This window comes from Silene latifolia, chromosome 1 (genome assembly GCF_048544455.1).
Source record: "Silene latifolia isolate original U9 population chromosome 1, ASM4854445v1, whole genome shotgun sequence".
Classification (NCBI taxonomy): Eukaryota; Viridiplantae; Streptophyta; class Magnoliopsida; order Caryophyllales; family Caryophyllaceae; genus Silene; species Silene latifolia.
In genome coordinates this window covers 194,809,005-194,832,703 of record NC_133526.1, presented here as the reverse complement: position 1 = coordinate 194,832,703, position 23,699 = coordinate 194,809,005, and the positions used below count along the sequence as shown (strand labels likewise).

Here is a 23,699-nt window from a genome sequence, read left to right as displayed (position 1 = left end):
TAAGACTCAAAATATACATGTGTATATACCCTACGACTAAAAACAATGTAAAAACATAGCCACCGACTCAAAACAAAAGTAAGAACATAGCCACCGACTCAAAACAAAAGTAAGAACATAGCCACCGACTCAAAGTGGCCGCCCAATGAGGTACTCGGTCGAGTACATAACAAACTAGGTCGAGTACAAGGTACTCGGTCGAGTAACTATATTACTCGGTCGATTTTTCGACTCCAGAAGCAAACTCAATTGTCGCAAAAGGATTACTCGGTCGAGTATTGGGAATACTCGGCCGAGTAGACCTTACTCGGTAGAGTATGAGACTACTCGGCCGAGTTCACGTCTCCAGACGCTAAACAGTATTATCACAGAGATATTACTCGGCCGAATATGGAATACTCGGTCGAGTATAAAAGATACTCGGCCGAGTAGGGACTACTCGGTCGAGTATCGGCGCAGTTCTCAGCACCGTGCAGTTTTCGTAAAACAGTCATATCTCACTCGTTACTTGGTCATTTTGGGCGTGTGACCTATCGTTAGAATCGTAAGAGGACAAGTTATCACCTCAACTTGAAATCACAGCAATATCATTTTCAGAACTCGACTTATGACAGTTTTAAGACAACCCTTCTAAAATCGGTTTGTATACAAATCAAAATTTCTTAAACAAAACAACTTAAACATGCATAAAACAAACAATAACGATCCAATATTTCTAAAAACCAGTACATGGGTGAACTTTTATCATATCCACATGGAAATTAAACACGACATTCATATGCATAGACGCATGACCTTAATCACATGCTACTACCAACAACCAAACATTAACATCATCATGATTATGTACGCATGTTCCACTACCCTATTGAAAGCCACATAATAAACACTTAACATGCCAACATATTTCATGCTCAAAGTTTAACATCAACAATCCTCGATACATCTTTCAACAACTATCATATTCCACTTCTTTCATCATTTCATCCAACCATGCACAAGATTCAAACTATAGATATCAAACACACATGACTCAAACATACAACAGTTTCCCCCCATGTGACCGGCTTGAGATCGTAAGGGCCTTAATGCGATTTGGGACGTCTCCCAAGTCTTTGCGGTAGCTCCAAACAACTCTCCCCGAGTTCATTTTATTTAGACTCCCTTAGTTCATTGGGTTCATTAGTTTTAGGTGCCAGAATCTTCGGCTCTGATACCACTTTGTAACACCCCCTCATACCAAGGTACCTTACCAGGACTACCCAAGCATGAAAGGCTGTTACCATCTCGATTGCCCGATGTTAGTATATATCAAAAGCGTCCGTCCTAAACACATTTATTAGAAGTACTGTAAAGTATTAATGTTTACAACAATCCAAATCCAAACCAAAACCAATAAAGTGAATACAACTGAGGACAACTACAAAATCATAGCTAAGACTCGTGACTGTGATACTACAACTGGTGATGACGACTTCCCCATGACCGCCCAAGCTCACCAAATGCAAAACCTGTCAAGTCTGCTCACCATCCCCGAATGGATCACAACAGGTTTTACAAAACAACAACAACGGGGTTAGTACCATTCAATCAATGTAAGACAAACAAAAAATGTAACCGACTGATCATCCTCCATAGTAACCGACTACACACCAAAGTGTGTAGCCCTGCCAGATTACCCATCGCAAAAGGTAATCCACTCCGCCAGTGGGTGACCGCAGCCCATCCCCACCAAGTCCAGCTCATCAACGAGCGACTAACAATCCCTGTCCTTTAATGTGCACAACCCCTCCCGTGACGGGTTCCACGGAGGGCGAACTAGGGTGTGAAGCCACTCCCGTAAGTGACTCCACCACAATCACACAACACCACAGCATCACAGCTGCCACAACACCACAACCGTCACAACACAACCACATCGCCACCGTCATCACAACACCCATACTCCGATGATCAGCAGATAACAACAATTACAACACAAGCACAGTCTTAAATCAATTAACAGTAACTGAGTAGGGAAACCCTACCTTTTTCGCAATCCGCTTACGTTGCAATCAACCATACAAATGCATAACAATTACCACATCGTCACCTACAACAACAATCATATAATTCTAATCACTAACTGCAAAACCCCATTTCCCCCAATTCAAAGAATAAAGACAAACCCTAGAATTAATCGTCAACAACATAGGGATAAAGACTTACCGGCGAAAGAATGAAAGATTGAACGCAAGGACTACGACGATTGCCCACACAGTGGAGGATTAGGGAGTGATTAGAGTAATCGTAAAATGTTTAGGGTTGTAAATGACGTTTAGAAACTTACTTTCAATATTAAATGACCCTAAACACTCCCGCATCAACCGCTGAAATATTACTCGCCAGACCGGATACTCGGTCGAGTAAAGTGTATACTCGGCCGAGTATCCTCTACTCGGTCGAGTATTCACTATACTCGGCCGAGTATTCCTCGGCAGTACCCAAACAGACTACACTCTTGACACTACTCGGCCGAGTAGGCTCTACTCGGTCGAGTACTTAGCTTATAAAAATCCGTAGTATTACATCAAGTCCCATAAACGAACCTGAAATTGAAATTGAAATTGAAGAGCCCCGCGATAGTGAAACTAAAATAGCTCCTACTTCAAATCATTCTGAAGATCCAATTTTAGATAGGTTAACCGATTTTGATGTTATTTCTCTTCCACAAGATCCTAGGTTGAGGAGAAAGTTAACAGATTTCCACATCAATAACCGTGATATAATAAGAAAGGAGTATGTTTGAAGAGGACCATGTCAACCTCGTGATCACAAATTTCCAAAGACAAAGCGTAACTTTGTTGTTTCGTGGTTTGATAAGTTTAAGCCTTGGTTGGAGTATAGTAAAGAAAAAGATGCAGCATTTTGTTTCGTTTGTTATTTATCGGGGGGTGAGGCTTTTGTGAATAAGGGGTTCGAACTTGGAGTAAAACTGATGCATTTAATAAGCATGTCGGTAATCATATGAGTTCTCATAATAATGCCATGAAGAATTTCGATGTTTTTAATAAACAAAAATCTTCCATTGCATGTTGCTTTGAAAATTATACCAAAGAAGCTAAAAGTGATTATCGTATTCGATTGGAAGCTTCAATAGATGCATTACGGTTTATTACTTTACAAGGATTGGCATCCCGTGGTCATGATGAAAGTGACGAATCTTTAAACCAAGGTAATTTCCTAGAGCTTATAAAAGTTTTTGCAAAGCGTAACAGTGATATAGCTAGAGCTCTTTTTGATAAGAAGGTACCTGGAAATTGTACTCTTACCTCGTCTACAATCCAAAAAGAAATTGTGAGTGTTTTCGCAAATGAGACAACCAAAAGAGTCATTGAAGAACTCGACGGTGGATTTTTTTGGTATTCTTGCCGATGAGTCAGCAGATATATCTAATAAAGAACAAATGGCTCTTTGTTTGAGATTTGTTGATAAAACAGGACAACTGAAAGAAAGATTTTTGGGTATTGTGCATGTGGGTAACACTACTTCTTTGACACTTAAAGCTGCAATAGAAAAGTTGCTAGGTGCAAATTCTCTTACTCTTTCCAGTGTTAGAGGTCAAGGTTATGATGATGCTATATAAATCCCACATCATAATCATGAGAAATAGAATAAATTGGTTCAAAATAAATAGCGTTCCATATAAAAAAAATGTATTGCATTTAAAAACAGGACAAGGGAGCGCTTTCATCTACGAGTATTAGATTGGTAGAAAAGGTTTATTTGTCTATTCTCAAAGATCATTTGTTATACATAACTAACAATACAACATGGACCAGAATATACCGCAAAAGAAATCACAAATCTATGAATCACCGCGCCATCAAACAAAATATCAACACAAGTCAAATTCCATAAAAATCCATCACTTTCATCACCTCAACTCAAGCAAGACTGTTAGTTACTTATTGGCCTAAACAACAAAGACTACAAGCGTTCAACACCCATAAAACACAAATCCACCATAACATAACATAAACTGAAATTCAGTTGCAAGACTGTTAGTTACTTATTCTCAGTAGACTTTTTCTTGCCTGAAATGGGAGCGGATATCGGTTTAGGATGGCGTGGGTCAAGATATCTGAGAGGGCGGCGATTAAACCAAGGCCAATTAGGGACAATCATCAATACAGTTAAAACGAGGACAAGGACGGCCTAGATGAAGATCATCAACTTAAAAGAACCTAAAACATAACCACTAACAAATGCTACTGCTGCGCAAATCAATAGCATTATTTGCATCAACATTTTATTTTGTAACACAAACTGGTGTTCCATAGATAAAACCGTAGTCCTCACAGTTTCAAAAGGATTGTTCAATCCCATCAAGACGTGAATCAGCTTAGAATTCGTCTCCCTATCCACAACTCTCCTAAGCATTTGGCAAGAACAAGCATCCATAGCACCACACGTACAATATGGAATAGGATCAATAGCATCAAGATCTTCCCATGCTTGTTTCAGTTTGCTATAATATTCAATCAAACTAGTATTTTCTTGAGAAATTTGGCCAAAATCTTTTTTCAATTGATAGATTTCTAAACCACTAGTCCGACCATACCTTTCCAAGATTTCACTCCATAAACATTAGAAGAAGATTCTGGACATTTATCTATTATAGATGATCTTCGCAAAAGTGAAGCTAGCTGAAGATTATTCTCTTGTCCTTTAATCTTGAGATGTGGCTCAAACCAATATAATCCTCTTCTCTTCACTGCTAAATCCAAGGAAACCTTACTGGAAAGGTCTTGGAATACACAATATTTAGAAGTAAATAAAACGATCATAGGAGTATATTGAATCAATCTGCTCACTGACAACAAGTTCTGCTTGAAATCAGGTACCACCAACACATTCTTAAGATGTATATTAGGAGTAAGACTGACATTACCCATCTTATGTACCAATTTAATAGTACCATCAGGCAATCCAATCATAATTGGCCTACTTAATAACTTGATATCATGTAATATGCCTTCATTAGAAGTCATATGATCTGAAACCCCAGTATCTACAATCCAAGATACTTGACCATATATATGTGCAACAGTACAAGATTGAGAATACAAGTTTGTACCTGCAAAATTGACTGAGGAAGAAGCTACTGTAGGATTAGAGTCTGAGAGAGCCTTATACACCTGCTGCGTAACATTCTTCATGATACCATTCATCAAAGCAGGATCAACACCTTGCATCTGTGCCTGAGTAGCAGGTGCAGGAACATTATCTGCAGGAGAAATCTTAAATGGATTGTCAGCAAAATCCAAGTTATCAGCATTATTAGCTTTCCTATGATAAACATTGGCCCTTCCACCATTATGTTGATTCCTTCCTCTGCCTCTTGCAAACCCACCATTAAGACTCCTCAACCTGATAAAACAGTTGGATACAGGATGCCCTTTCTTACCATAATGAGCACAAGGAATGAAATGAAAACACTCAGAAAGATTGTGGCCACCTCTCTTGCAGTGAGTGCAAAACTTAACAGGCTTTTCACATGCTGTTGCATCCACCTTAGGCGCATCCAACTTCTGTCTCTTCCAATCTCCTTGGGAAACATCAGAAGATCGAGCTTAAAAGATAACTGAAAATTCATAACATATCAATTAACCGATTAAATAAAAACTGTTTTTAAAACTAACCGAAAGATAGCTTTTTTTTTTTTTTTTATAATATGGTATAAAAGGACATAGTTAAGTACTCCATATTAAATATTATAAATTGAAGTATTAAAAAAACAGGTAGCTTATTTCTCACATGCTTCGCTTATTTTGGTAAATAATTTATCCACCAAATACTTACAACAAAAAAGATAAATGAAATTTTGGTCAGATAAATTTAAGCTAATTTTTTTTTCGAAACAGAGCCAAAATATGAGATTTTAATTCAATACTAAATACCATATATAAAATCATGCAGATGTCAGCTAGTTTAGCATATATAGTCATGGGGTGATACACTCATGATCCAGTTCAAACCCGTTAGTAGCATATTCACTCATGTGACTCCCTTCTGGAACACGTAATTTTCTTCCTTTATATTTCGAAGTTCCTAAGGCGATTGATAATAAGACAATGTCTCTTTAGATAGTCCTATTACGGGGTTGATGTTCCTCAACAACATAACCAACATACCACACTTCGTAGAACATAGCATTATGAGTTATGTTAAAAAATTCATGATGTATACTCCCTTGCCTTCTTAATAAACATTTTTCCCATCTAAGATAATTGGACAAGTTAAGGCATGTAATGAATTTTTCTCATGATATGGATTTTACTTGTGAGACATGTGTTCTTTCTAAATTTCATATAGTAGATTTCGAAACAAATTTACTAAATTTATCCTAATACAAGTAGATTTCTTAATATTTAAAAACAAAATTTAATAAAATTATCCTAATATAAGTAGATCAAATATATTTTAGTAAAATTATCCTAATATAAGTAGATTACAATTATCAAACAAATAAAAAACAATTATAATAGGCTAAGTTATCATTTTTATTTTTCTCACACTTATGGTCTCATGCATACATTTGTAGTTTGTATTCCCGCATCAAAATTCAAGAAGCTGATGGATAAATAATGAATTTATTTGATTAAAGTGTTATGGTAAGATGATGTAGTTCAATTGAAGAGCCCCGCGATAGTGAAACTAAAATAGCTCCTACTTCAAATCATTCTGAAGATCCAATTTTAGATAGGTTAACCGATTTTGATGTTATTTCTCTTCCAATCAGAGGAATTGTTGAGGAGGCATGGGATTGATATTGAAGGTGGCAGTGGTACTATGGCTGAAAATGTGATTGATGGAGCCTTGTTATAGCAAGCTCAATTTCAGCATCAACCCAGGAAAAAAAATGGTGCAAATGATGCGAGTTCGAGTAATTTTGCTACCAATGCGCTTTCGCTGGTGGTCTTTGCGCTTTACGTCTCTTGTCATTGTTAACCCTCTTGATGTTGCCAAGGTCTGATTTTGATTTAGTCTTTCGATTTTTATTGATTCGGATGATTTGATCTATTATGTTGTTTATCAATTAAATAAAATCCTCGTATTTATTTACTTACGATAAAATATTATGTACTCAACTATCTATTGCATTTAACATAAAGAAAAATATCATATTATTAGACTACTCATAATTCGTCAAATGGTTATTTGAAATGTTCGAATCAAAATCTAACACGATTATTTATAAACTGGAGGTCCGAGGGTAAAATCAAAATTGTGATTAACGCCCCAAAATTAGAGTATCTGAATATTTGTGCTCCGGTAGCTGCGGTAATTTGCCTTGAAGAAGAAACAATTGCGTTGCGTGAAGCTAAACTCCAAATTAGTGAAAAGCATTATCGTCTAGACGATGAAGACGATGAAGAAAAGAAGTTGAAATCAAAATTTTACGAAGCGATTTCCAGTGTTGGCTTGATTACTCTGGATGTTCCAGTACTAGATTGCATATGTACCGTGTTTCGCAATGTAACTAGGCTTACATTAAACATCAAAAATTACGTTGATACCCTTGATACTAATTTAGTGTTGTCATTACTGAAATTATGCCCCGTGCTAGACGTTTTTGCTCTAAAACTTGAAGGCGTTTATACTAATACTAAGAATATACCGTGGTTGAAACTCTCCTCACATTCTCGCCGTTCAAGCACCTTACGACGAGTACTCAAGAGGGTGGAGGTAGAAATCGACTGGTGCGATTACCGCTTCCCATCAAAATATTTCGTGGAGTTAGTAGGATTCTTGTTACTAAGTAACACTATCGATTCAAAGCATTTCCATTTTAGGTTATATGCTGCGAGATATTGTAGAAAGGAAACTGTAGAACGTATAAAAAGAATGGAAAGGATATTTCATCAAGCTCCAATGGTTTCTAAGGGACATGAGGTTGATTTTGTAGGAGAGTTTTACAAGCTGTCTCGTAATGCTTGCCGGAAATTTTCAAGAGCAAATCGGGAAATCATCTATTTTAGTTGTTCGCAACCACGAAGAGAAGATTAGTGGGTTTTTTTTTTTTTTGCAATAGTGTATGTTGCATCTTATGCAAAAGTATACTTTTCATTGTTTAAGTTGCCGTTTATATTATCTTACAATAGGCAGGAGTCTTTGAAACATTGCGATACAATGAGTCAATGATTGTTTAAGTTGCCGTTTATATTATAAGATGTGGAATGCATAAGAGCTCAAATATTTGTTGTTTTTGTCGACAGAGCTTACGTTAGTCCAGAAATCACGCCATTGATGGCATAAAGTTCCGGTTGCAATGGCTAATCGGAAAGGAAGGTAGGAGAGAATTTCAATAAGAATGTCGTTGGGCAACGAGCTCAGTCGATCATCTCTTTTTTCTCTGCCTTCCAAATTGTTAACGTCTATCATCTTTATGTTTTGCCTATAAACTAAATAGATTTTTCTCATAAATCGATAAGTTAACTGATAAAGCTAAGCATAAATTACGGAGTCAATACTAAATACCATATATAAAATCATGTAGATGTCAGCTAGTTTAGCATATATAGTCATGGGGTGATACACTCATGATCCAGTTCAAACCCGTTAGTAGCATATTCACTCATGTGACTCCCTTCACCCAAAAAAAATACGATAAAATTGCTAGGAATTAAAAGGCTATTACGTATACCCGAGGGTTTATCCATTGCGCACCGAAGGTAGTAGCGGCTGCGGGTTCCCTTGTTACCAAAAAAATAAAGGCAGAGGGATAACTTCATCTACTGCTTGTCAACCTTTTCAACCGACTATTCGAAACATATTTGTGAAACATCCCTACAAATTCAACCTCAAATTGCCTTGATGCCATATAATACTTGCATAGTAGCTTGCACAAATTCAACTCCTCTTTTCGTCTAAGATTTAAATTACTTTTCTGTGCAAAATGTTTAGGACAGCCCACCCTTAAACAGAAGCGATCTATGTCTATTTCGCCGCTTAACAAGTACCGTACTAACTTTAGGAATGATTGTGCAACCTTATGATATGTCTGTAGAATTTCTAAAGGGAATAATATTTAGAGAGAAAAGGGAAAAGTTAATCGTAAACTTGCTCAATTACTAATAAATTAATTTTGCCTATTTATAGGCTTACAACCTACATAACCATAAACTAAGAATTAGGAATAAGTGGGATCAATCCCACGGAAAACCTTAGCTCAATATGTGAACTACCCTACTTATTAGGAGCCATAATCTCCACTAACTAAAATTATCAAACTAACTATTAGAAGCCGTATCCGGAGTTGGAAAGGGCAGTTAGGGTTAGAATTTTGCATGATGTGCGTAAACTTGTGCGTGCTCATACAAGTGCGAGGATGCCGAATGGATTGTTGACGAGATTTGATGTGGAATATGAACGGTTGCCCATATTTTCCTACGGATGCGGTATTCTAGGGCATGGGGAGAAAGAATATGATGAGGGGCCGTATGAGGAGTCTGAGTTAGTATTCGGGGAGTGGCTACGTGCGTCGCCGAAGAAAGTGCTTAAGACAAATGCGGAGCTGGTGGGTTCGAAGGTTGCTAGGGCGCTATCTCGAGAGTTTGAGGCTGAGCAGCGTCGTATGGAGGAGGAGAATATTGAGAAAATGATAGGAAAACTACAAGCTATCTCGCTGGCCAATAGGAAGAAGAAACATCAGGTACCGGTGGATGAGGTTGGTAATGCTGGGATGACTGTGGTACAGATGGAAACGGAGGTCGAGGGAGGGGTGGAAAATGTTAATACGGAGATGACATGGAGTGAGGCAGGGGGAGACGAAGTGATTGTGAGCTGAGTATGATGAGTGTGTCGGGGATCCTTGGGAGTACAAAGGAGGCCTCTGATGGGGTTGGTTCACGTTCTAAAGGTGGGGATACTGGAATGAGGAGGGAGGAGGACAAGGAAAAGACGGGAGGGAAGAAATGGGTAAGGAAAGAGCGAGACAAAAGGCAAGGGAAATGGGGTGGGCGGCTGGTTCAGTTGGCGACTAAGAGGGGACAGGATGATGAGATGGAGGATGAGTCAGGTATGAGCAAGAAATTACATTTTTCCATGGATGTGTGTTTATCCGAGGCGGAGGTTGAGAGAATTCAACCCCGCCGGGCCCAATGAATCTTTTGAGCCTTAACTGCAGGGGGCTGGGCAACCCCGATGCAGTAGGCGGGCTTCGTAATCTTGTACGGAGGGAGGCCCCCATTGTGCTTTTTCTCTGTGAGACGAAGCTTAGTGGTAGTGAGTGGTGTAAAATAAGTAGGTCGTTGGATGGATATGATAGTTTATCTGTTGATAGTATAGGTAGGTCCGGTGGCTTGGCTCTCTTGTGGCAGAAGGGGGTTCGATGTAGACTTCGGTCTATGTCTGTGCATTACATGGATGTTGATTTGGAGATTGGCGAGGCTAAATGGCGCTTCAAGGATTTTTATGGTTGGCCGGCGGTACAAGATATGCACCTCTCTTGGCAACAATTACGTCTTCTTGCAGCGGCTGACTCGGGTCCTTGGTTGTGCATGGGGGATTTTAATGAGATTTTGTATGCTACTGAGGGGAGGGGAGGGGAGCATCCCAAATGGCAGATGAATAATTTCATAAATGTGGTCGATGATTGTGGACTCAGAGATGTTGTCTTCGAAGGGCATCCTTTCACTTTCTCGCATAATAAAATAGCATAAATAACCGTCTCACACAAGGGTAAACTTTTCTATAAATTTTAATCGATAAAACGCCATTTACTCATACGGACTCCGAATTGAGTGATTCAAGTGGCTAAACCACCTAATTTTTCGATGCCGTTCAATCTGTCATATTTTTGGAAACATTGAAAACCGTCTCGGTCCGATAATGACGCGTTCCAGCCAACACGCGGACTTGTCACAACACATAATTCCTCATCCAAATTTGTTCCAAACAATAATATACAAATGGGTAACATAAATTAAACATAAGCATACCAGGGCCGTCTGGGAGATTATGGTGGCCCCGTGCGAAATTAAAAACGGGGCCCTATACCTAGTACAAGTACTATAAAAAAAAGGATGGCGATATGGCGCCACCCGATAGCGCTGAATCTCGACGCCACCTTAATTAAAAAAAGAAAAATATTATAAATAAAAAAATTAATTTCAATTTTGCGCCAAATACATAAGGATAAAAGTGTAATTAGTATATGTGAATCTAGATTACATTATGAATAACATTATTAATATGCATATTACTAGTTCAAACTGCACGCACGTACTTGAGTACTTCATCTTCTTCATGAGCTTCATAAAGTAGCAAAAAATTGCCTATCCATGAACAACCGTAACAAACATCAATAAAATTTAAACTATATTAAATCAAAATGTTTCATAAATAGACCGTCTCATGAAATTCACACCCCTTAATTAATTGACATGTGCGTATATATTATAAGCACGGATATAAATCAAATTAATTTTAATACGGTCCAAAAACGTTGTTTATCAATCATTTTATTCGATACATGACATAAATACAATTTTGTAAATTGAACAACTTGACGTTAGCTTTAACATCAAAATTCAATTTTATACACTGATGATTTTCATTAATATTTCAATAGAGTAGTGGAACTCCCATTTTCATTCTATATAAATTGAATTTAATTTCCACTAACAAGCAAGCACACAATGGAACGTCAAACTCCATGGCGAAATTGGTTTTCACATGTTGAAGTTTGTTGGATAAAATCTAGGAAGCCATTAACGAAATACAAATTGTATCTTTTGTGTGAATTGTATTAATTAGTTCCTAAATTACCCTTTACTTGAAATTAGTTTGAAATTTAAAGTTTTATGGAGGGAGATGGAAAACATTAAGTAATTTACAATTATATCCCCGGTGGCGCTTGTACGGGCGCTAGTAATGTCTATGCATATAAACAAACCTCTTAATTAACTATTTTGGTTTATTGGAAATTGCTACACCTCTACTCCAATCGTGATGTGTCATGAATCTGGTCTTTTGAACCAGTGCTTATAAGAACTTCATAATTTGATATTTTTCCACACAAACTAAAATTAAATTAATAACATAAGTTGTTGTCTTACACTATTCAAGCTTTTTATAATAGTATTGATTATTTCCAAATGGTGTTTTTTTTTTTCATCATGAAAATATTTTTTTTTGATGTAAACCGGGGTGTCCACCGTCGACAACAGTGTATAATCCCATCGCCGCGCGTGCTCTCACGAAGAGGTAAACTGCTGGCCAAAGAGTTTGCTCCATTCCCATTGGCAGGGATCGAACCCCTGACCTCATGGTTAAGGGATGAGGTGAGCAACCACCACACACCAAACACATTTGGTTTCATCATGAAAATATATGACGTACAATTGTTTGCATTAATCTTTATTTAGGGAGTGATTGAAAAGGAGGGAGTATATTTCATAGGTTGGGAACTAAGTAGGCTTTATTTGTTATTAAAAAATAAAATATTCAACTTAGTAATGTTAATTTCCTCGGGTGACGTTCTTAACTAATGTTGCTACGTAAAACTGGTCATTTAAATTGGTTTCGGCAGATAAACTCCAACATGATCAAGTGATTGTCCCTGTTTATTGTCATGTTGTAGCATCGCCTAAATGTATATTGTCTTCGCTTAAGAACGAAAGGGATCTTTGTATCCGAGGAAGTTATCAAGATCCTCGGATGCAGTCGCTTTTTCCAACTTTGTAACCCGTAACTATCTTCCCTTCAGCCATAAATTTTCCAACGCGATTTGTAATAAGACAGGCCTCTTTACGTAATGCTCTTAATGTTCCTCAAAAACGTAATCGACATACCTACTTTGAGCTTTAATTCACGATGAGGTGGTCTCTGCAAGATCAAGTTGTTCAAATACTCGGTGGGGGACGATGTGAAGTGTTCCTTGCATACTATCGAAGAATAACAAATTTCATCACACCTTCTATATGTCACCTGCTCTCCCCTGAAAAGTAGTCCAACCATGTAATTATTTATCAAATCCGCCTTCACGTTCAAAGTTGTAACTCTGTAAATATGGCATTTCCCTGAGATAGTTTGCGTCGTGATATTTGAGGTCAAAGTTAGATACATTTCACTCACCATTGACTCGAGCATAGGTCCCTTAATTAGGCTTCCAATCAAATCTCGAGGTATCTCAATCCACGTCTCTTATGTCTCATCATTTTCTACCTTTGATTCAAGAATCGCCTTACCTATTGCTATTTGCTAATATCCATTCATTAAACAACATGTATCATTGTTGTTTTTGCTCATCTCCTTGGCCCTTAGAGAACATATATACTTATATATCTAAGTATTAGGGCCATAATAGCTACTCTCTCTTATTCAATTATTTCTTTCTTCTTAGCATCATGGAACTGATTCTTCATGGTTAGTACTTAGTACTATTTACGTTATACTTCCTCTGTCTCAGTCAGTAGTTATGATTTTCCAATTTTAGGTGTATCATGTGGTCCAATCTTATTATTAAAATGCTTTCTCTCACAGTTGATGTTTATCCCGGTTTTAATTGATAGCTAATGAATGGAACGGGGGAGTAATATTTAGTAAATTTGAGTTATTAGTAACTACAATGATATACGTATAAAGATACAATAATGCACATAAAGTGAATAATTCACACATATTTGCTTACCAATAAGTCTTGCTAGCTTCAAACGGTCTGAAATAAGACAGACCAAAAGACAGACCAAATATCACCATTTTTTTTAGTAGAATGTAACCATTTAATGACAAAATGTTGTAACTAAAATTGTCACTTTTTACCCTGAAAATAGTGTTAACATTTTATCATCAAATAGTAACATTTACCGTAAAATGACTACATTTGGTCCGTATTATTTCAGATAAGAAATAGCCCGTTTAAAATAAGAAGGGTTATTCTCATTGGTACCCCTGAGTTATTGAGTTTTCTCAGTGGTGCCCCAGCTTTTTCATAATCCCCAATTATACCCCTAAATTTTGTTAATTACTCCTATCCGTGACCACCTTCTATTTTCTGTCAATTATTTCTGTTAAAAGATGACTGACCTGGTGATTGTACCATATTAATTGTTTAGTGTCGTTAATACTCTTCTCTCCCAAATGCCAAGAGCAAAACTCACAAACCAATCTTCCTCCTTGCTCTATTAAACTTCCAATTTCTTCCAATTTCAACCTGACATGAACCAAACGTGCCATCTAGTTGTTAATTAATCCTTCGTCTAAAGTAAGTTTGTATTATCAATGTTTGTATTATCAATGTTTTTCTACCCCTAATTCCAATCTTATTCTACCGATATATGCAAGATCAATTTCTATCAAATAATAGCCTTTTAGATTGTGTTATTTATGAGCATATTGTTGTATTATCATAATCATGTTCAATTGAGATTTACTGGTATCAAGTAAGAGTGTCATAAATTCATAACTATTGATTTTGTCAATATGAAGAATTGCTGCTATAATAACAATTGATTTTATATCGACTAATATGTAATGCTTGTTAGCAAGCTAAGAAGACCAGTATGCAATGTTATTAGCATATTGTAACTTTGTGCAATGGAATGTCATGGTTTATAAGATTAACTTTCTCTCAAAAGTTAGCTATTATTGTAGTAGATTCTTGAAAGATAATCACAGTAACTCTTGAAAGAGAATGAGTAATGGGTGAAAAATCATGTGTTAGTGGATATTAGAGGGCGATCAGGGGAAAGATTTCATTTGGAGTTAAAATGATAAACAAAAAAGTCAACATTCTCATCATCGATACACGTGAGCTTTTAACAGAGGAAGTGACGGAAAAAAGGATAGGTTCACAGTTAGGAATAAATAACAAAGTTTAGGGGCACAATTGAGGATTATGAAAAGGCAGGGGTATTGATGAGAAAAGTTAATTAGTTAGGGGTACCAATGAGAATAACCCAAATAAGAATTTGTGTTTGCTTAATGGAAGTACAATAAATACTACGAAGTATAACTCGTTTGCATAATAGGATTAAGGCCATGTTCTTTTGGACTTAAAGTCACTTAATTTAAGTTAACTTCAGATCCTATAAGTTCAGTTCAGTTCAGTTCAGATCCTATAAGTTCAATTTAGATCCTATAAGTTCGATTCGATTCGAGATCCTATAAGTTCGATTCGATTCGATCCTATAAGTTCGATTCGATCCTATAAGTTCGATTCGATTCGATTCGATTCGAATCCTATAAGTTCGATTCGAGATCCTATACATCACTTAATTTAAGTTTAGTTCGAGATCCTATAAGTTCGATTCGATTCGATTCGATCCTATAAGTTCGATTCGATCCTATAAGTTCGATTAAGTTCGATCCTATAAGTTCGATTCGATTCGAGATCTTATAACTTCAATTCAATTCAGATCCTATAAATTTCAGTCCAAAAGAACAGGGCCTAATAAGAGTAGGAGTCAGGGGCGGAGGGAGCTAGTAACATGGGGTTGCCCATGTTACCCCCCAACTCTAAAATTTAAAAGAAAGATAATCTTTGTTGTTACCCCTGTTAACATAGAAACACACACACGGGCCTTGATCAAAGAACCAATCAGGAAAAGTAATAAATTAGTGCTGCAAAGTTGACGTTTTGGTTTTCTAGAATTTGTGTTTATTTTATTACTTATTAATTTTCTTTTTTTACAATTACATTGCATTTTTTTCCCTATCCCTTATCATTAATAGGATTATGAGTAGGAGTAATACATGTAAGATATGCTTGTAACTTATCATTATGGTCAAGAGTATCATACTCTATATATGAATAGGTCTCTCCTACTCTACGAATTAGGAGTAGTATATGAAAACTACGAACTCTCCTGATCTACTTTTACAATTATGTAGTATTAACAATAATTTCATTATTAAATAATACGGAGTAATAACTAAAATAAAAAAAATATTTACAATTTCTCAAAACTTACTCTTTAATATCGTTTGAAAAGTTCACGTGTTTGCAAAATTGAAGTAGAAACGCTGCTGCACTATTTGTCTACACTCATTGCACTGCAAAGTAATTGCCAATTCGTTTGATTAGGAAAATGAAGGACTTGACAATATAAGCTTTGTTATTATGCATCCTCGCCCTTTAACCCTATTAACGAATTTTTGTTGAAGAATCTGTCATTACTTACCCATCAATAAAAAAAAATGCATCAACAAACAATAATATGTCGTATCAATTATACATGTAATAGAGAAGCTCTTGAGATTGATAAAATCTCAAAAAAATCATTAACTTCTCACCAAACATGTAGGAATTAGGAAAAACGATCTACGTGTAATTGAAGCTTGGGGCAAGAAGCAGTGTTTATAGCTTAATAAATAAATATACACATAAAAATAAGGTGATTATTAAAGATGATAAGAGAAATATAAAACTTATGTAATATGTAATACTCCGTACTCCACATAGGAAATAATTATCTCTTTGGTAATGATAATTATCTCTTAGATGGACTCCTAATGCTCCTCCACCAGAGATGTAGTCTTCCATCAGAATTCAGAGATGCTACGAAGTATAAATATTCTAGTTCTACCAATTTCTATCTCATATCAAATTCCACTATTAAATTCACATATAATAATATTAATAGGATTATTGTATCCTACCCAAACTACTATAAGTTATATTATGAAGTATTATCAATTGTAAAAAAAATTATTCTTAAGAAAGACGGTCTCTCATTAATGTTAGTGAGACACCTCTCTCATAAGAGTTAGTTAGTATTTTTATTTAGTTTTTTTCTTTTTCTTTTTAGTATATGATTGGTTCCATCTCAATAATATAATTTCTAATTTAATTAGTATTGTAAATGAATGATCTATCAATATTGCTCCTAATGTTTTAACTACCACACCCTTTGTCAAAATGACATTGTCCCCCAATCTTTATGACTAAAGGGATAGTTTTGTAAATTTATCTATATATAAGTCGTACAAAAATTTGAAAAATACTTGTGTCCTCTGAGAGGGCCGTCCTGCTTACATCTAAAATCAATCCACCAAATGTAATATTGTAAAAACTTGGGTGTAAGGAGTACGGTCCCTCCGAAAGACACAATTTTTTTTCCAAAAATTATAGTAGTTGGAATTTTGAACAAAGGTATACATAATGTGAGAGTTACTAACTAACTCCATACATAACAACGATGATGTTTATTTATGTGTAACTACTATACAACTGGCTAACAAAACATGAAATTGCTCTATTAAAGACTAACAGCTTGGTGTTTAGTCAAAATTCCAAACACCTACATAGATTACTTCCAAATAAAAGCATAATAAAATAATAAGTTACGAAAAAGTGGTTGTATACTTGTATTATCTCATGTTAAGCATAAGATAAAGTTATGAAGAAGTGATTGTAGATTAGTCCCCAACACTACAATACAATTATTATGAGTAAATTCTTTAATATGTTAATCAATAAGAATTTCAACACATGTTATTGTTTTTATGTAAAGGTGGTGTCTTGCATTATCCTATCCGAGCTTAACTATTTATTAAGAAAAAAAAATTAAAATATACGTAAAGAAGATAAAGCAAAGAGTAAGAAAAAGTCTTACCAATGAACCTGCTAAACAACGAAGCGTTAAAACTATTACAATGGGAAAAAAAATGACCTTTTAAGACTTTTATTTATGAGCCTTTGCAATAATATTATTGCTACGTATACCCTCCATAACAATGCCGGTAAAACAACAAATTAAAGCAAGCATTAGTATAACGGAACTTAAGTTAGGAAATACAAAGGCAACGAATATAATTCATCTTGCATACAATTAACATAAGCTTGAAAAGTGAAAACATTAATATGGGTAACAAATTGATTGATATCTACTTGTTGCATATTATGGACTATTTATATGGCTCTAAAGAATTGGCTGAAACCTAGTAAAACAAATGGGTCATTCGGATGATATTCGAAATTTGTAGTTGGCCTGTATTCCCAGTAACTGGTAGCAAATGAGTTTGTATCGCGTAAACTTGCCTGAGATGGACTGTAGTAAATGCAAGGAAACAGCATATGGATGACCCATCTTAAGCTTAGCGATCAAAGGAAACCTTAAGGTGAGGGTTTGAAGAGTGGTTAGTTGTGCACCGGCTCCCCCGTACCGTATGCTGGGTTTCCACTTCGAGAGTTTTTGAGGGGTTTTGAGGTTGACCTACGGTCACACTGGCTCTGATACCATGATTGATGAACCAACTCAACAAAAACCTTAAGGTGATGGTTGAGGCCCAACTATTATAAATATTTCTATTAAACATGTGGTCAATATAATTTCGATGTAAGGTTAGTGTTCCATGGTTTATGAAATACTGAAATTTTATAAGGACGATGGATATGAAATTTGTTGGCAAATTGGAGTTAAATAGCAAAATAATTAGGGAGTTGGGTTTCTTTGAAACTATTTTACCCCAATGGTGTCCATGTCATTACTTTCATTTTTTTCCTTTTTTTAGGCAAAGTCGCCAAGTTTTTTAACTGGTTTGTCTCCTTATCATTTTTCAGATGATAGATGCCATAAGTTTATGAAAAATAAAGAAATAGGGAAGCCGCTAACTTTCTTAACGGCTTCAGTGGTTGTTCATTTCTAGAATAGGCTGTTATCTGTGTTTGAAGGTGAAAGTTTTTGAAAACAGTACTGATCCGCTAGGTTTCTTAGCGGTTATACTATTCACTTTTTTTTCTAAAAAAAAAAAGAATTTAAAAAAAATTAAACTTTCTTAGCGGCTTACTATAAAAGTTGGAAAAAAAATAAAAACTGATGACGTGGGTAACATTGGGCAAAATAGTTTCAAAGAAACCCCAACTCTTTAATTATTTTGCCAATCAACACCTAATTGCCAAAAAACTCGAGGATATGAGCTAATAATTGAAAATATGGAAATATTTATATTTTTCAATATATGTAGGATGGTTTTACATAATATGAAGTAAATAAATGTAGAAAACTAATTAATTAATTTGGGGATGAAACCAAAGAGGAACAGAGTAAGAAGAAAGGGAATCATCTCCTGAGTAAAAAGGTAGAGTGGTTTGCTCAGGGAAGTTATAAACACCCATGTCTCGACCTCCAAGCTCATCGACTGTGCATTTCCAAGTCTCCTCAAAGCCGCTATCGTCGGTGTAGTAGATGGAATTACCTTGGCATCCCTTGAAGCTTGAAGCAGTGACAGAGGAAGCGGGACTATTGCCCACAAACAAAGCCAAGTCTTCCAAATCGTCCATCTCGATCCACTTGTTAGCATGAATATCAAGCTTGTAGACTTCAAAGTAACTCGTATTATAACCGAGTTTGTCGAAGTAACTCACACTATTACCCATTCCGTCAACAAACCTGTCTTCCGAGAGTTGTACCACGTACACGTCCACCCACCTTAGTACAGCTAGAATGTTTCCAAAAGACTCAACCAGGTAAAACTTTCTGTAGTACTTAGTCGTCAGGTAGTCTATTGGAAAGCAGACCGGACTTGGAAGATAGGGTTGTAAAGCCAACGGTTTATTAAGACGCAAATCCCAAAAACAAAGGGTACCTTGATATGTCATGAACAAGATTAAACCTAAACCAGGACAGTAGGCGGCCTCAGCGAACTCGTGGATGTAGCCCTCAATTGGCTCAATATGAGCCCACTTGGAATCCCCTGGTTTGGCTACTGCAATATAGTTATACGGTGGTAAACCATAAATCACGACAACTAGTAACGACGATTCATCATCATTACAGTCTTGCTGGGGTGCCACCAAAGCGTCATGAATGAACTCATCGCGCACTAGTTGGTTTTCAATAGTGGGATCTTCATATGGTAATTCGCCGTCTTCCCCGCGAGGTTGGTGAGGTAAAGCATGTATAGATGGGAGATCCAGTCGAGCTGCGGTGATTGGATTAAATAGATGAATATGGTGGTCCAGGCCGACACTTAAAATCCAACCACTCCCAGTACCGTAACATCTTTTGCCAAACGAGTCGGGAATGTGGAATTTGTAGCATTTGTTGTTACTCAAATCAAACACATTCCGACTCTCTTTATTCTCGCAAAGCAATAACCAAGGCATATTCTCACGCCACTTCATACTTGTCTTGGCCATGTTACCAGCTTGTCGCCACGACCTACATACACTCGAAAACACGGCCAAGTCTCCAATGTTTCGAGAGCACTTCCGTGCGATGATTTCAAGAATATCAAACACAATACACGACCAGTCACCTGCCATATTGTTACGTATATATCTTGCACTTACAATTTTTTTCAAGATCGAAACACTATATATAGCGACTCGTATGTTATATATCCTTACAGGGAATATGATCAGAATTTGGAAGTTTAAGACACCTTCCTATTATCACTTGTTTAATTCTATTACTTTTGGTAAACGCTATTTCAGTTTTTAGAAATAATCTATCTATCTATCTATCTATCTATACTAGTTGGAAAGCCCGTGCGATGCACGAGGCTCTTATTAGGATTATCTGTAAAAATATATTTTTAAGTTAACAAAAAAATCCAACTATGTTAAATCATTGATGAAAAAAACTTCATGGTTGGTATAGTTGATTTATGAATTATTAGTGCGTTTACCGTAAAAATTTACATTCAATAGTACTTATAACATTAAGTGATTTAGTTATAATATGTACTTTGTTTTTTCATTTTCGCAGACACAACTGGTTTTTAATTCAATAAAAAACTGCTCTATCTGTAAACATGGTGCAACTCACCAAAATAAATCCTTAAGAACGGAGACAGACCTTTATGAGTCTTGTAAATTATTTTAACCTACAACAACTACGTTTAGTAAGAGTAATACCTATATCAAATTAAATGGTTGAAAAAGGTTTTAATTGTTAAATGTTATATGATGATCGATGGAAACATTAAGCTAACGATATGAACAAATCAAATAATTTCATATTCTAAATCAAAAAACCTAGACATCAAAGACAATTTTGAATGTTACTACTACTACTACTACCAAATCATTCCATGTCAATATGTCGTCAACATCGATTTGTAATTAGTTGTGTTGAAGTTCCACAAATTCGTAGTAATTGATCTTGTTTGTTAGCTTCCATTTCACGATTTAATAGTTTGTTCTTCGTAATTTTACGACACAAACCGGCTCAAAAATACGGGTTTGGGTTGAGATTTAATGACTGTAAGTGGGTAGACACACGATTTAATTGATTTGGGTTTGGGTTAATCCCGCAAACCCGACCCTGACTCGTATGACATATTGTGAAACATATATGGGTCAATATTGACTAAAGTATTATAGAGTCAGTATATGTAGCAAGTGGTTAGTCATACTATAAATAACATGTAACAACTATAGAGTTAACTAACTTTTCATAATAACAGATTATATTTCCTACAACTACTTTCTCTCTCTATAACAACTTTTATACAAGCTACTCTATACACCTACATCAATGGAGGATTATACTTCTTCACATGGTATCAGTTGTTCAAGTTCATGATCCTGTACTTCTTTGCTTCCGCTATTCTTCTTCCGGTGTAATTCTCCATTAATTTCTGGTCTGGTTTCTTCGTTTTATCTCTTTTTTTGATCAAATCTTTGTGATCAATCTGCGTAATCTCCGTCTATTGTTCGTTTTCTGTGTTTCTTGTTTCTATCTTCAAATCTTTATCATCATGCCTGAAGATGAACATTCTGTTAATTCTAGTACTCCTGCTGCTTATGAAATTTTTGATGATGGAGTGGGTGGCCTACGGAGTGGGTGGCCTGGAAAAGCCAGCCGTGACCCAACGTAGCCGTGACCCAACGAGGACGTTGGTCCTGAAGAAGGGACGAATGTTACAAGACTGCGCAATTGCATGGTATGGGACATGAGTCCCACATCGATCAAATGAGGGGTTGATGTGAGATTTATATAGGACAAGGCTCTACCACCCTTTGAGCTAGCTTTTGGGGTGGGTTCTCCTTTGTCCTATCTAGGAATACTTGAGCTACTGAGACTGCAGAGAAGGGGTGACTTAACAGCACAAAATGTGCATACTTGCTAAGCCTATCCACCACCACAAGTATAACATCCTTACCCTGGGATTTAGGTAGACCTTCTACAAAGTCCATGGAGATGTCAGTCCATATAGTTTGTGGAATAGGAAGTGGTTGTAATAACCCTGCAGGTTTTTCCAAAATAGGCTTGCATTGTTGACAAATGCTACATTTTCTGATGTAATTCCTAACATCTTTCTTAAGCTTTTTCCAGTAAAATAAATTTGTAATTCTCCTTTGGGTAGCCTGTATTCCTGAGTGTCCCCCAACTGGTGTATCATGTAATAAGGAAATAATCTTCTGTTTCAATTCTCCATTATTCCCCACTACCAGTTTACCCTTCCTCCTTAATTCCCCTTGAGCCCATGAGTAATGCTTTTTATTCCCACCATTTTGTAGTTCCTGAATTATGGCTGGTAATTGGTCATCATTCTGCCAACTGTTCAAAACCTGAATCTTAAGATCAGTATTGAGTTGTGACAAAATTAAGGACATTAATTCAGTGCCATTAACTCTAGATAGGGCGTCTGCAGCTCCGTTTTCCTTCCCCTTCCTGTATATAATCTCATAATCCAACCCCAAGAGCTTGGGCAAACATTTGCTTTGGAATGTCTTTGTTGTTATCTTCTCGCTCCAAAGAAATACTTAAGACCAAGTGATCGGTCTTAATTTTAAAATGTCTTCCGCTGAGGTAAGGCCTCCATTTCTCAATGGCCAAGATGACAGCTAGCAGTTCTTTCTCATAGGTGGAGCTAGCTTGTGTTTTTTGAGAAAATGCCTTACTTATGTAAGCAATGGGATGACCATTTTGAGTAAGTACAGCCCCCATGCCTTTATCTGAAGCATCTGTTTCCACCACAAACTCCATTGAGAAATTAGGGAGAGCCAAAACAGGTGCTTTAGTCATTGCATCTTTCAATTTCAGAAATGCTGCAGCAGCAGTATCATCCCATTTATATCCATTTTTCTTCAATAAGTTGGTCAAGGGTTTACTTATAATCCCATACCCTTGAATAAACTTCCTGTAATACCCTGTAAGACCCAAAAATCCCCTCAATTCCTTAACATTCCTTGGTTCTGGCCAATCCACCATAGCCTTAACCTTGGTGGGATCTGTTTCTACCCCCTTGGCAGAGATCACATGTCCCAAATACTCTACTTCTGGGGCTCCAAACACACACTTAGACATCTTAGCAAAAAGTGTATGTTGCCTAAGGATAGATAAAACCATCCCAACATGATGTGTGTGATCCGAAAATAGCAAACTTAAGTGATGAGGTCGTGTTGGATGTAAAAGGGCTTGAAGATGCAACGTTGGTCGAGGAACGAGGAGCTGCTCACGTCACATATTTGGGCGTGGGTTACAGTAGAGCTCGAGGAGTTCTAATGAATCTCGGAATAGCTTAATGTCTTTGGTATATCGTTATTTAGTTTATTTAGTTTATGGAAATTAGCTTAATTACAAATAAGGCAAGGTAATTAGATTATATTTAGGAAGGTCGGTTTTAGGAAAATAAGAGTACTATTTCCTTATTGTTTTAGGCGTGTGATAGCTAGCAATAGCTAGCAATAGGTAGGATTCTAATACTATAAATAAGGACCTTATGTATGGTTTTTAATTCATTCAAGTTATAATAAAAAA

The 23,699-nt window shown here is 36.4% G+C and overlaps 3 protein-coding genes across 3 annotated transcripts; 1 reads left to right on the top strand and 2 right to left on the bottom strand.

Moving 5' to 3' along the window:
- The first annotated feature begins 3,006 nt into the window (after window positions 1-3,006).
- Window positions 3,007-3,625, top strand: LOC141590390 (uncharacterized). The gene is made up of 2 exons (XM_074410988.1): window positions 3,007-3,388; window positions 3,480-3,625. The coding sequence occupies exons 1-2, from the start codon at window positions 3,007-3,009 to the stop codon at window positions 3,623-3,625; spliced, it is 528 nt and encodes a 175-aa protein (XP_074267089.1).
- Window positions 3,626-18,997: 15,372 nt separating this feature from the next.
- Window positions 18,998-20,128, bottom strand: LOC141590384 (uncharacterized). Its single transcript, XM_074410984.1, has one exon. The coding sequence runs from the start codon at window positions 20,126-20,128 to the stop codon at window positions 18,998-19,000; it is 1,131 nt and encodes a 376-aa protein (XP_074267085.1).
- Window positions 20,129-22,622: 2,494 nt separating this feature from the next.
- On the bottom strand, window positions 22,623-23,246 carry LOC141590377 (putative mitochondrial protein AtMg00860). Its single transcript, XM_074410976.1, has one exon. The coding sequence runs from the start codon at window positions 23,244-23,246 to the stop codon at window positions 22,623-22,625; it is 624 nt and encodes a 207-aa protein (XP_074267077.1).
- Between the last annotated feature and the right edge of the window lie 453 nt (window positions 23,247-23,699).

Excerpts from the sequence above, each read along its gene's own strand:
- LOC141590384 (XM_074410984.1), bottom strand. The coding sequence starts at position 20,128 with ATGGCCAAGACAAGTATGAAGTGGCGTGAGAATATGCCTTGGTTATTG.
- LOC141590377 (XM_074410976.1), bottom strand. The coding sequence starts at position 23,246 with ATGTCTAAGTGTGTGTTTGGAGCCCCAGAAGTAGAGTATTTGGGACAT.
- LOC141590390 (XM_074410988.1), top strand. The coding sequence starts at position 3,007 with ATGAGTTCTCATAATAATGCCATGAAGAATTTCGATGTTTTTAATAAA. Across the intron at positions 3,389-3,479 it reads AGTCATTGAAGAACTCGACG|GACAACTGAAAGAAAGATTT; the intron begins GTGGATTTTTTT and ends TTGATAAAACAG.